This window comes from Ictalurus furcatus, chromosome 2 (genome assembly GCF_023375685.1).
Source record: "Ictalurus furcatus strain D&B chromosome 2, Billie_1.0, whole genome shotgun sequence".
In the NCBI taxonomy this organism is placed as follows: Eukaryota; Metazoa; Chordata; class Actinopteri; order Siluriformes; family Ictaluridae; genus Ictalurus; species Ictalurus furcatus.
In genome coordinates, this window is record NC_071256.1 from 1,856,463 (window position 1) to 1,870,665 (window position 14,203).

General features: G+C 44.2%; 2 protein-coding genes across 2 annotated transcripts in view; one reads left to right on the forward strand and one right to left on the reverse strand.

The window, feature by feature from the left end:
- The window catches only part of hadhaa (hydroxyacyl-CoA dehydrogenase trifunctional multienzyme complex subunit alpha a), a 9,726-nt gene extending 6,955 nt beyond the window's left edge, over window positions 1–2,771 (reverse strand). The window contains exons 1-6 of the mRNA XM_053642384.1: window positions 2,631–2,771; window positions 1,932–1,970; window positions 1,711–1,781; window positions 1,274–1,407; window positions 960–1,098; window positions 639–758 (exon numbers count right to left, since the gene is read on the reverse strand). Of these exons, the coding sequence (XP_053498359.1) occupies window positions 639–758; window positions 960–1,098; window positions 1,274–1,407; window positions 1,711–1,781; window positions 1,932–1,970; window positions 2,631–2,697 (570 nt within the window). The 5' untranslated portion in view covers window positions 2,698–2,771. The remainder of the gene's footprint in view (window positions 1–638; window positions 759–959; window positions 1,099–1,273; window positions 1,408–1,710; window positions 1,782–1,931; window positions 1,971–2,630) is intronic.
- A 229-nt stretch (window positions 2,772–3,000) lies between these two features.
- On the forward strand, window positions 3,001–11,951 carry hadhb (hydroxyacyl-CoA dehydrogenase trifunctional multienzyme complex subunit beta). Its single transcript, XM_053642789.1, has 16 exons — window positions 3,001–3,102; window positions 4,024–4,091; window positions 4,475–4,516; window positions 4,670–4,760; window positions 5,556–5,600; window positions 5,714–5,813; window positions 5,942–6,029; window positions 6,413–6,600; window positions 7,107–7,287; window positions 7,395–7,516; window positions 7,602–7,681; window positions 8,595–8,642; window positions 9,107–9,194; window positions 10,874–10,948; window positions 11,043–11,207; window positions 11,826–11,951. Exons 2-16 carry the CDS (start codon window positions 4,025–4,027, stop codon window positions 11,859–11,861), a joined length of 1,416 nt encoding a protein of 471 aa, XP_053498764.1. The 5' UTR covers window positions 3,001–3,102; window position 4,024; the 3' UTR covers window positions 11,862–11,951.
- The last annotated feature ends 2,252 nt before the right edge of the window (window positions 11,952–14,203 follow it).

Here is a 14,203-nt window from a genome sequence, read left to right on the forward strand (position 1 = left end):
CAAGTGCTTTATTCCTCTTACACCACAGCGTTCCACTGTTCATTAAACAACATGCTTTACTTTTTTATAGAGCCTGAAAGGCACTGCATCCCATCTTCTCACATGTAGTGGAACCTATAGGGCACAGCAGCACCTATTCTCCACTGGAAGGGCACCCTAGAGGGCATTTCATCCCATTTTCCCCTCACTTAGGACCACCCTTGATGGCATTTCATCCCATTTTCCCCTCACTTAGGACCACCCTTGCGGGCATTTCATAGTTTTCTCGAACATAGGGGCACCCTGTAATGTGTTACAGCACCCTAGGGAGCACTTCATCGTGATTTTTTTTTTTTTTTTTATTTGAAGGGCAGCCATTAGTGCACGTCATCATATTTTCTCGCTAGTAGGGGGAACCCTATAGGGCACTGCATCAGGTAGTCTCGCACAGAGCGGCTATTCTCCGTTGGAAGGGCATCCTAGGATGCATTTCATCATGTTTTTTCCTTCATCAATTTGAAGGGCACCCTTGAGGGCACTTCAGCACGTTTTCTCTAGTGTAAGAGCACCCTTGAGGGCACTTTATCAACTGTGGTGCGGTGTAGATGAGCGGAATGAATTGATGCAGTGGTGTGTGCGTGCGTGTAAAAGAGTCTCACCATCTTGGGTAGTCTCTGAGTTCCTCCAGCTCCGGGCAGGAGTCCCAGCATCACCTCCGGCGTACCCAGAACCGTCTTCTTACTCTTGGTGGCCACTCGGTACTGACACGCGATCGCAAACTAGACAAACAGAAGTGAAACTGTGACTACGGCGGCCCAGCGGTGTGAAATAAACAAAAAACAAAAAAAAAAAGCCTCATCTAAAAGCCTCATCATCATTCTGACCAATCACAATCCAGAGTTAAGCAGTGCTGTGGTGTATAATATCGGTGTCAGTATTGTGATGAACGTAAGGTTCTGATTGGCTCCTCCCGCTCTCACCTCCAGGCCGCCGCCCAGGCAGGAGCCGTTAATGGCTGCCACGATGGGGATGGGCGACTTCTCGATCTTCTCAAACATCTTCTGTCCTTCCTGTGACAGGGATGTCACTTCCTCTGCACTCGTACAGGCCTTGATCATGCTGAGAGACAGGAAAGGCACGAATTACTCATAATTACACACACACACACACACACACAACTGAAAGAAAGGCCTTTAGCTACCAACTACTCATGGCTAGTGTGTGCGTGGGTGTGTGTGTGTGTGTGTGTGTGTTTGTGTGTGTTGTCATGGCAAATAGTGTGTGTGTTTTGTACTTGATATCAGCTCCGGCGATGAAGCAGCCCGGTTTGGTGGAGATGAGCACCGCACTCTTAATCGCTCCGTTTCCCCAAATCTCCCCCATCACCTCCGTCAGCTCGGCCTGCAACTGCTTCGACAGTGTGTTCACCTGTAGCACACACACTCTCCTTAAGCAATCTAACATCCACGAACACTGAACTTGCATCATCATGTATAAAATATTTAAACAAACAAGCAAATAAATAGCGAGACAGATGACAGAGAAGCGAGTGCACTAATGAACAAACACAGACAGATGGACGGATATGAGGAATTTAACCGGAACAATTACAAACCATGGTTCTTAAAGTCTTATGTTACCTGAACAATAAACAAACAAATAAATAAGCAAAAAAAAACAAACATAGTAAATAAACATCACAGTAATGAACGCTGAGAAGTGAACACGCACCTTGGAGGTTGGATCGTTGATCCTCACCACCGCCACGTCACCTTTAATGTCATAATTAACATGAGTGCGAGCTGCGGAGACCGCAAACACGAGAGAGAGAGAGAGAGAGAGAGAGAGAGAGAGAGAGAGAGAAATTGATTATAGATTAAAAAAGATGAATATTATAAACATGTAATAAAGCATCATCATGTGCTGGGTTATGAAACAGTTTCCATGTTTACCAAGTAATGCTGCTGACACAGAGAGGTTACGTCCATTTCCTAAAACACACACACACACACACACACACACACACAGTTAGCAGAGATGGAAATATATATATATATATATATATATATATATATATATATATATATATATATATATATATATACATACACACACCCTACCAGTCAAAAGTTTGTGGACACGCGACTGAAATGTTTCTCATGATGTTAAAACCCTTTTGATCTGAAGGTGTGTGATTAAACGTGTGAAATCGGTGTCGCAGACAGAAATAGAATCGTGCCGATATATTCATTTCTTTCATTAGAAAACTAACATTTTATTTACAAAAAATATATATATTTGTTTAATTGTATCGAGGAATTTAATGGTAATTATAATTATAAACATTATTCAACACGCATCCACGTTCATATCCAACTCCTGAATGGTCCGGGGTTACTTGCAATACGCAAATGTTATTTTGTTTTCCAACTCTTTATATGTAATGACCTATTAATATATAAATAAATAAATAAATAAATCTAACCTTACTCTAACCTCTCTGGGAAAGTGGGTGAAAGTTCACGCGCTCAGTCACTGCACCACACCGGGGTCACACAACAAAACTGAAAAGGTTTACTGTCCTGCTGCATGCATTTGTACCCCTAGTAATGACGCAAGTACCGCTAGTGTGAGCTGGACAGAACACTCACCTGAGCAGTAGGAATATTTGCTTTTTGTCAACCTGCACAAAGCCGCCGCAGCTCTCAGACTCGCCATCGCAGCTCCAGCTCGAGCGCACTCACACCACCACAGGTACGTGCGCGAGACAACCCAACCCAACCGCCGGACACGACTGAGTCACCTTACACATCGCCTGTGTTTTAAACCTTACACACATAACACTTATAAATATATGTCTATACGAATAATCATTAAAATGAGCTTAGAATATAATTTAGATTGTGTATATTCTGTTTTAAATGTGTTTACGTGCTAGTTATTTGATTATGTGCGGGTTTTTTCACGCAGGCATTATTTAGGCCTACTAATAATACCCGCACTGTGGGGGTCCTTTGTGTAGGGGACCGCGCAGATATATATATATATATTTTTGTAGTTAACTTTCGGACAGAGTCAGGAAGAGCGAACCGGTTCTGACTTCATCTGCAAACCTTTTGACAGGTATCAATATAATATATCTATATATTATAAATATGTGTTTACATTATTAAAATATGTTTTTAATGAATAAAATATACCGCGTTCGCGCTCGCAGTCTCCCTGGCAACCGCTACTTTCATTCACAAACCTGCTGGTTCTAAGGGTAGCTTAGCTTAGCCTAGCTTAGGTTAGCTTAGCTTAGATTAGCTTAGCAGTGCATGACTAGTTGGCTAAACGCACAGGGTTTGAACATTTTTGGAACTGAAATCTTTGTCTTTGTGTGTAAATAAGCGGTGTCATGTCCTGGCTGTGACTTTGAGCACGCGCACCAGGTCTATTTAGATCACCTCACCCTTGTGCTGGAAGTAGGTGAAAGGTCACGGGGGGAAAAGTCACCATTTTAAAACCCAGGTCGTATTATAAAGGTGAAATAAATAAAGTCAGTGCATAGCTGGGGATAAAACTTCCTATACAGCTGCATGACACTGCTGGAAGGGTTTGTTGTCTTTTTATGCTGCGAAGATCACTAACATGAGGATTAAATGCACAGACAACAATATAAACAAACAAAAGTCTTGAAAAGGGTTTACTGTTTAACACCTTGCATCTGTATGTGATGTTTTTCGTAAATACAGTTTGAATTCATTTTGTACCGATTCCCAAAATAATCAAATGCTCCAAAGAATAAAGAAATACTCCAAGTGCCAAAATGAATGCGAGAGAGAGTCTCTGGATGTGATTCGGGCTATGAAAAGGAAAACCTTGTACCGATATCCATCTAAAAGGGGGAGTTCACCCAAAAATTCAAAATCCCGTCATCGGGATTTTGGAGTAGAAACAGAAATGTACGCTAACCGGTTTATCTCCAGGAGAAATACATCAGAAATAAACCCCGGGTCAGAGTTAAGCCCGAGATTTAAGCGGTTTTTCTGTGTGTTACAGAATGGCGTCCATGTTGATGAATTCTCTGAGGAGCCGGCCGGTGAACTCGTCCAGGGCTCTTGGCTTCGGTAAGCAGCTCGGAGGCGGAGTCTGAGTCACGGCGCTGCAGCGTTCTGATCGGATCGGATCGGTCTGAGGAGCGTCAGTGATGATGATGACGATCTGTTGTTTTCTTTTCCCGTTTACGCGAATGCTCGACGCGATACGAGACGTGTCCGGATTCAGGAGACGATATTGACATACGATATAAATACCGTTTGTTTTGTAACGACGACGTTGTGTTATAAGAGAAGTAGATCAGGATTTATATGATAAGGTGTAAGAGTTGTGAATGTATTTTATGGCGACGTTATTAATATGATTGCAGTTTAATATAACGCTTGTAACAGCTCACTCTCTCTCTCACTCTCTCTCTCTCTCTCTCTCTCTCTCTCTCTCTCTCTCTATACAGCTGCACGGTGTCTCGGCACATCCGCTCCTCTACAGGCACAAGGTGAACCCCCCACCCCCTCCTCACATGCACACACAGTCATAAATTGTGTTTAGTTTATTGAAGGAAAAAACATCATGTAATCATTTATTGAAGGAAATGTGTGTGTGTGTGTGTGTGTGTGTGTGTGTGTGTGTGTGTGTGTTTTATAAACAGCTAAAAGTAAGAAGACTCTGGCCAAGCCTGGAGTGAAGAACATCGTTCTGGTCGATGGAGTCCGTACACCGTTCCTGCAGTCTGGCACTACGTACGTGTGTGTGTGTGTGTGTGTGTGTGTGTACAGTTGCGGTCATAACTTTACATAAGTATATGTGTGAAGGAGGATTTACTTCCTGTACTTCCAGGGTTCAAAGTCGCAGAGTCCGAGCTTTTAACCAGCTCGTAAAGATTACACAAATTCGAGATAAACTATCCAAAGCGACCGATCCAAATGACCCGCCCGAGCGGTCCCTCGGAACAGTGCAGTGGTCTGATGTTTCTCCGGTTCCCGACTCGAATCTTTAGTTCCTACCTGCAGTTAGTTCCTGAACAAACCTGGAACCGTGGTTTGATCTTATCCTGTCCATACACACCCTCCCGGTCAGAAGTTTGTGGACACTCGACCGAAACGTTTCTCATGATGTTAAAACCCTTTTGATCTGAAGGTGTGATTTTAAAGGTGTGAAATCGGTGTCGTAGACATTAATAGAATCGTGCCGACGTATTCGTTTCTTTCGTTAGAAAACGAACAATTTATTTACGAAAAAATCTTCTTTTTTTTTTAAACGGACGACTCGGAGAGAAACATTCCGGAAAGCAGTGGATAAGAGTCCAGCGTCGGTGTGAACTCCTTTATTACTGTTTAAAAACATCTCGGGGAAATTCCTCAAGAAAACGCCAAGAAAACACTTTTGGAAATTTCTATGCGGAAAGGGCGTCGACTTTGAAGATAATTCGTTACTAATTGTAACAAGTTACCCTGGAAATACAGTGAAGAACCGTGCTGAACAGCGAGTCCGGGTTTTATTGAACCTTTTGTAACTTGTTTTTGTTTTTCATTTAGATATTCTGATCTGATGCCCCACGATCTGGCCAGAGGAGCTTTACAGTACGTCTCTTAAAGCTACAATAAGGACGATTGTGACGTGACGTAACGTGACCGTTAAATTCCACAGCGCTGTACTGACGTGTCTGATGGTCTGTATGTATTGCGTGTTGCAGAGGTTTGCTGAACCGAACCGACATCCCGAAAGACGCGGTGGATTACATCGTCTATGGAACCGTCATCCAGGAAGTGAAGACCAGCAACGTGGCCCGAGAGGTCCGTGTACCACACTCAGGACTGAAATGTTTAACTACATACAGACTGGAAGATCTCACACTGAAGGGGTGTGTGTGTGTGTGTGTGTGTGTGTGTGTGTGTGTGTGTGTGTGTGTGTGTGTGTTTAGGCCGCTCTGGGTGCCGGATTCTCAGACAAGATTCCTGCTCACACCGTCACTATGGCCTGCATCTCCTCCAACCAAGCCATGACTACAGGTAATACACACACACACACACACACACACACACACACACGCGAATAAATCATCTTGTTACTACACAACTTTTCATGAATTTGAAATCCAGAACTAAGACTAACCCATAAAAGGAAAGGAAACATAAATACACTTAAAAGGGATTTAATAAAAAAAGTCAAAATTCTGAATATAATAACCGATGTTAATAACCAATCACTGCAAGCAGCGATTAAGGGGGCCAGACACTTTTTAGGCACCACCCGTTATGGCGGAGATGTTTCCTCACTTCCTGTTTTCAGTAGAATAATGAAGTTCTACTTAATGCCAGATTGTAATCACACAGCTTGACAGAACATATTCACACGTGCCGTGTTATTAGCATGTTGTGTGTGTGCGTCGTAGCCGTGGGTCTGATCGCAGCCGGTCAGTGTGACGCCGTGGTGGCCGGTGGAGTGGAGTTCATGTCTGATGTCCCGATCCGTCACAGCCGCAGGATGAGGAAGACCATGCTGTCTCTGAACAAGGCTAAGACTCTCGGTGCGCGACTGTCTCTGCTCGGCTCCATCAGACTCGCTCACCTCGCACCCGAGGTACTCCTCCTCCCTTCTTCCATCCTGTCATTGTCTCTCTGTCTGTCTGTCTTTTTCTCTGTTCCTTTCCTTTTTTCTCTCTCCCTCTCTGTCTTTTTCTTTTTGTCTCTTTATTTGTCTCTTTATATGTCTGTGTCTATCTGCCTCCTTTTTGGTCTTTCTGTCTGTCTCTCTCTCTCTCTCTCTCTTCTCCCACTCCCCTCTCTCCTTCTCCCCTTCCACTCCCTCTCCCTGTCTCTCTCGCTCTCTCCCCTTCTCCCTCTCCTCCTTCTCTGTCCCCCCTCCCCTCCCTCCCTCTTGTCCTCCCTCCCCTCCCTCCCTCTTGTCCTCCCTCCCCTCCCTCCCTCTTGTCCTCTCTCTCTCCCCCTCTCTCCCTCCCTCTCTCTCTCCCCCTCTCTCCCTCCCTCTCTCTCTCTCCCTCTCTCTTATCATACTCCCTCCCCCTCTCTCTCTCATCACACTCCCTCCCTTTCTCCCTCTGATCCCACTCTCTCTCCTCTCTGTAGCTCCCTGCAGTAGCGGAGTTCTCCACGGCGGAGACGATGGGTCACTCTGCGGATCGTTTGGCCGCAGCGTTCGCCGTGTCTCGCTTGGAGCAGGACGAGTTTGCGTTGCGGTCTCACGCTCTGGCGAAGAAAGCTCAGGACGAGGGACTGCTCAGTGACATCATCAGCTTCAAAGTGCCAGGTGAGCCTTCTATGCACACAAACACACACACACACACACACACACACACACACACACACACACACACACACACACACAAGGTGTTATAAGCAGCTGTGTTTATACAGGGAAGGACATCGTCTCTAAGGACAACGGTATTCGTCCCAGCAGCATGGAGCAGATGGGCAAACTCAAGCCCGCCTTCATCAAACCACACGGCACCGTCACCGCCGCTAACTCCTCCTTCCTGGTCAGTGACCAATCACATGCCTGCTTACTGATTACATGTGATCCTACCTGCTGAACTCCGTGTGTGTGTGTGTGTGTGTGTGCAGACTGACGGTGCCTCTGCAGTGCTCATCATGTCTGAAGAGAAAGCGCTCGCCATGGGTTACAAGCCCAAAGCTTATCTCAGGTAAACACTCATCTGAATCAACTCTACACAGACCCCTCTACACAGACCCCCTCTACACAGACCCCCTCTACACAGACCCCCTCTACACAGACCCCTCTACACAGACCCCCTCTACACAGACCCCTCTACACAGACCCCCTCTACACAGACCCCTCTACACAGACCCCTCTACACAGACCCCCTCTACACAGACCCCCTCTACACAGACCCCCTCTACACAGACCCCCTCTACACAGACCCCCAACTCGTACACCATGATCTCGGCCATTTTAAATTTCCATCGTTAGTTTTTGTCCTGTTAGTGCTGCTGTAGTTCAGCGCTGTGTGTGACCCAGTCCCGAGCTTAAAGGAAAACTCCACGCTGAGACACACCGTGTTTCTTTCTTTCTATCCATCTATCTCTTACTTTCTTTCACTGTCTTTCTCTGACAGTCTATCTTGTGTATCTTCTTTCTTTTTACTTTGTCATTCTTTCTTTTATAGTTCTTTTTTGTCTTCTTTTCTTTCTGTAAAGATCTTTCTTTTACTCTCACTTTCAGTCTTTCTTTATTTCTGTTCTCTCTTTCCCTCCCTTTTGTTTCTTTCTCTGTACTTTTTCTTTCTTCTCTTTCTGTAAATTTCTTTTATTCTGTTCCTTTCTTTCCCTTATGTTTCTCTCACTCTCTCTTTCATTTTCATTCTTTTCCTAACGAACTTGGAATAAAGCCAAGTCTTTCCCGTATCCGCTCCGGCTCCGTTTTCAGGACCAGACGCAGTAAATTGTCTCGGAGCAGAGGACGGGGTGTTTATCTCCGCTTTAATGTCACTCGGGTTAAATTCCTCCACCGTGTCGCAGGGAACGCCTCTCGTTTCGTTTCCCTTCGCGTGCGGCGTACTGAAAGTTTTGCGTTCTGTTGTTTGTGTTTTATTTCAGAGACTTCGTGTACGTGTCTCAGGACCCTAAAGACCAGCTCCTGCTCGGGTGAGTGACAGCTGCCTTTTCTCCGCTCGTGCCTTTCTTCTCTCTTGATGTTTATTTTTCTGCGTGTTGAGCTCGTGGCTGTGTTGTGCTCTGTTCATTTTAAAATATGCGTGCTGTGTTGCACGGTTCGGATTGTAGCGCAGAAATGTAAACAAGTATTATTATTGTTATTATTATCATTTTATTTCACTTACTAGTGCAGGTTTTCAGATCATAAACGATGATCAGCGTGTTAAAGATACTTATTTACCTGAACACAGTTGCGTAAGCAAGCGTGCACTTGTCTTTTGTAGAAATGGTGCTAGCTGCAGTTTTTTTTCCTCTTATTAATCAAAATGGCTGACGTTCGTATCAGCTAACGTGCTATGATTATGACGGCCTCCTTTACCTCCCAGGGAGCATGTAGCATGTTTTTATGACGTTAAAAGTCCTAAAATGCGATTTTTTTTTTTTTTCCCCCCCAGCCCGACCTACGCCACGCCGAAGGTCCTGGAGAAGAGCGGCCTGACGCTGGCCGACATCGACGTGTTCGAGTTCCACGAGGCTTTCGCTGTGAGTGCGTCCACTTCCACGTAGCGCTGTGACGTCACCGTCGCCGCGTAGACTCTGACTTACACGGATACTACATCATAACCACTGTAGCCCCGCCCCCAGACCTGTTCTTTCTTCCCTTCTTTTTTCCTCTCATTCTTTAATGCTTTCTTTCTTTCTCTACCTATACAGTGGTGCTTGTAAGTTTGTGAACCCTTTAGAGGTTTCTATATTTCTGCATAAACGTGACCTAAAGCATCATCAGAATTTCATTTTAGAGTCCTGAAAGTAGATAAAGAGAACCCATTTAAACGAACCAGACAAACATATTACGCTTGGTCATTATTTCACCCAATATTAGATATCTGTGAGTGGCAAAAGTATGTGAACCTTTGCGGTAACTGTTGATCAGTCCTGAACATCGGCTCGGAGGAGTTTTATCCCGTTCCTCAGTACAGAACAGCTTCGTCTCTGGGATGTTGATGGACTTCCTCACATGAACTGCTTGCTTCAGGTCCTTCCACAACCTCTCTCTTTTTTTTTTTTTTTTTTTTTTTTTTTTCCTTTCTGCCAAAGGTGACCTGAGTAAACACTAAATACAGTTTTTAAATGATAATGTTATGTATTGAAGCAAAAAAGTGATCCAGTACCAACCGGACCTGCGTGAAAATGTATAATTCCCCAAATCTATGACACTGCATTGATAACGGGGTTCAGCTGGACGAGACACAACCAGGCCTGATTACTGCAACCCCTGTTCAATCACATCTACACTTACATAGAACTTCATCAACAGCGTGGAGTTGGTTAAAAGATCTTACGGAGTAACACACTACGCCAAAGTGAAAGAGGTTCCAGAAGTGATGATGAAGAAGGTGATTGAAGTACATCGGTCTGGGAAGGGTTACAAAGCTATTTCAGAGGCTCCGGGACTCCAGAGAACCACAGCGAGAGCCGTTACCTCCAAACGGAAAAACTCTTCTGCGTTTGGTTGCAGTTATTGCTGCTCAAGGTGGAACGAGAAGATTTTAAGTTTGAGGGGCAATTAGTTTTTCTCATGGGTGATCGGTGTTGGATAACTTTCTTTTGCTTCAGTAAATTAATTAATTAAATAAACACGGTGTTGTGTGTTTACTCAGGGTGCCTTTGTTTTATGTTGTATTTCATTTGAAGATACAAAAACAGGAGAAATCAAATACTTATTCACAGCACGTTATCTTTTCTCTCTCATTTTTTCTTTCTTTCGTTTCTTTTTTTTTTCCATGCTTTTTCTTTCTGCCATGCTTTCGGTCTGTCTCTATCTATCTTTTTCTGTCATTCTCTCTCAGCACACACACAAACCCTGTAGCCCCTCCCCCATGAGTGTTGCTACAGTGGTCAGTGCCCAGTGTATTTACGGTACACCTACACCAGTTTAAACCTCTGTGTGTGTGTGTGTGGTGTGAACACTGTGCTAAATTAATCCAGTAGACTCGCTACAGTTTTATTACTAGCGTGTAACGTTTACCAACATGAGTCCCAGTGTAGGAGGCGTGGCCTGTGTGGACGTATAAAAGATGACGCAGCTCTAAATTGTTGCTTTGTTTTAATTTTTTTTTTTTTGTGGCTCACACGCTTCTACTGGAATGGAACGCATGGCGCTGCACCCTCAGTGCTTGGGCCCGCTAATCGCTTTTATGTTTTATTTGATGTTGTTTCAGGGTCAGATCATGGCTAATATGAAGGCGATGGACTCTGATTGGTTTGCTCAGACCTACATGGGCAGGAAAACAAAGGTGCGTGTACGTGTGTGTGTGTGTGTGTACGCATGTACGTACGTGTTTGGTTGGTTAATTACTTGTGGTAATCGTGTACACACTCGTGCTCCAGGTTGGTCGTCCTCCCATGGAGAAGTTTAACCTGTGGGGCGGCTCGCTCTCCCTCGGACACCCGTTCGGAGCCACCGGCTGTCGCCTGGTTACCACGGTAGCACACCGGCTTAAGAAGGAGGGGGGACAGTACGGCCTGGTGGCAGCGTGCGCTGCAGGGGGACAGGTAACACACACACACACACACACCCATATAACACACAAAAACTTGCAACAATACTTACAGTAATAAACATTTTGTATATTATAAATTGATCCAGTTTAATATTGTAGCAAAAATATACAGTAAGTTTATAAGAAGTATTGTTTAATTTAATGTCTATATTTTCTTCATCATTACGGTGTTTCTTGGGTTGAACTTTTCCCCGTCATCTTCCGCTACACATTCTTCAATTATTTTTAGAATGGCGTTGAACTATTTCCTTATTTTTAAAAGTTTATTTTTAGTTCAGTATTATATTTAGTATTATTACTTTATTAACTTTATTCATTTTGCTAATGCATTTATATCTGAATTTAATATAAAAATAAATTAATTCTTTATTTACTTATCCTCTTATTCTAATCTCTACTAGCCTACGTGTATTTAAGTTTTTACATAGCTTTTTATTCATAATTTATTTGTATTATAATAAATATTGTACTATTAAATTTATATTTATTGATGTAATATTAGTAATTCAAAGACTTTTTAAAAAAAAGTTTGCGATTTCTACTTTAATCCTAAGTAATGAACGATCTGTATACTCACGTCAATAGTAACACGTTTCTGGTTTCCCCTCAGGGTCACGCGATGGTGATTGAGGCGTATCCACAGTAGAGCTTTACAAGTGGGCTGCCCCCCATACACACACACACACACACACACACACACACACACACACACACACACACACACGTACGTACAGAATGCATGGCGGATTGTGTAAATAATAGAGAATTAAACGTGCACCACCAGGCCTTGCAGAAAGAAATGAAAGCACTTGTGAAGGTCGTGGACGTGTAAAGCAGCGCAGGAGAATCCGAACGTGTTCAGAACACGGGTCCGGCTGGGTTTCACGTTCATCTTTAACTCTTTCCACACTTACACCGCCTCTAATAACCAGCGTGACTCAGCCTCTGCCTCGCCCTTTTCAGGATTCTGTAGATAGTTCCTATAAAAGCTGATCCGCTTGGCTGTTACTAAACCCGTGTGAGAATATAAATGAACACGCTCGTCCACAAACTCATCTGTGCATGGATAATCTTCCCGTTGTGTCTTTTTTTGTAATGATCTCAAATAAAACTGTCTAAATTAAAGCCATGTGTTTGCTCTCCTTCCGTATCCTTGCCTTCAAAATCACTGTTGCTGAAATTAAAAAATGGCAGAATGAATAAACGTATAAAGTGTTATTAATGTGGAACTGCATCCCCAAGTTACAAGCATGAGCTGTTTTTGAGTCCGGTATTCTATATACATCCACCAGCCATAACATTAAAACCACCTGCCTAATAGCGTTTAGGTTCCCCTTTGTGCTGCAGGAACGGCGCTGACCCGTCCGGGCGTGGACTCCACCAGACCTCGGGAGGTGTGCTGTGGTATCTGGTACCAGGGCGTTAGCGGTAGATCCTTTACGTCCTGTAAGATCGGACTTGTTTCTCCAGCACGTCCCGTCGATCGGATTGAGCTCTGGGGAACGCGAAGGCCGATTCTTCGTCGCGTTTCTCAAACCGTTCCTGAACGTTTCTTTTCTCCGCGTGTCAGGAGCGTTTTCCTGCACAAAGCGGACACGGTCGTTAGGGAACACCCTTCCCATGAAGGCGTGAACTCGGTCTGTGACGATGTTTAGGTAGGTGGTACGTGTCAAAGTAACATCCGCATGAACGCCAGGTCGTGAGATTTCCCAGCAGCACGTCACCCAGAGCCTCACGCACGTTTCCAACGTACTATAAGAATTTGATCAACAATACCTAGTTAATACACTTTACCTAGCTATGCTACTGTGATGTACGGTGCTATAAACTATACTGTGCATAGTGCTATACTGTACAAGCCGATATTTGTTTCGAGTGTAATACGTGATCGGATGCAAGTACTTTGGACTCCTCGGTTTGTTCGGACGTCTCTAACGCGCCCGGTGAATTTGGTGAAAACAGAAGAACGTTGAAATTTTTGCCCCAAAAAACACAAAGGCTAACTAACGCCTTTACCATTCTCCACCCAGACCACCTGGTGTGATGGAGCAGTCAAGACGAACACGGGAGTGTCCTTAGTTTCATCCTATCCCCCTCCAAAGCTGAGGTACACGATAGTATGATATGGTGTAGTAAAGTACTGTAGATAAAACAGTAATGGTGTAGTAAGGTTTAGTAGATTAGACAGAGAGTCAGTATAATTGTATTGTTTAGGGTTGTGTTGGTGTCATGTTTTTATACTTGCATTACTATATTCTGATGGAGAAAAAAAACCACACTTTAAATGTGTAACAGCATGTTTATTTATTTATGGCCTTTTCCCATGCAATACTATACTATAATATAATGAGACATATTATATCTCAGCTTTGGAAGGTGATGGAACAACACCAACCCGCACTCCTATATTAGTCCTGACCTCCCTAACGGACGCTGTGAATTTGGTCACGATCCGAGAATGTCAACATTTTCACACAGTAAGCGGTTGTGAGAAATTCAACATCCTCTGATTTCCACCAAAACCATTAATTTGATCTACTCTACCTGTTTAATATACTAAAGCCTGCTGTATTACACACTGCTATTACGATTTTTTTGCTATGCTGAGGTCGGGGGTTCGATTCCTGCCTCTGCCCTGGGTGTGCGGAGTTTGCATGTTCTCCCCGTGCTGCGGGGGTTTCCTCCGGGTACTCCGGTTTCCTCCCCCAGTCCAAAGACATGCACGGTAGGCTGATCGGCGTCTCAAAAATGATCCGTTGAGTGTGTGCGAGTGTGTATACACACTATACTGCTTATCCTAATGGGTCGCGGGGAACCTGGAGCCTGAGCCCAGGGAGCATGGGGTACAAGGCGGGGTGGACGGGGTGCCAATTCATCGCAGGGCACAATCACATACACATTCATACACTACGGACACTTTTCGGGACGTGCCAGATCAGCCTGCCGTGCAGGTGTTTGGACTGGGGGCGGAAACCGGAGTACCCGGAG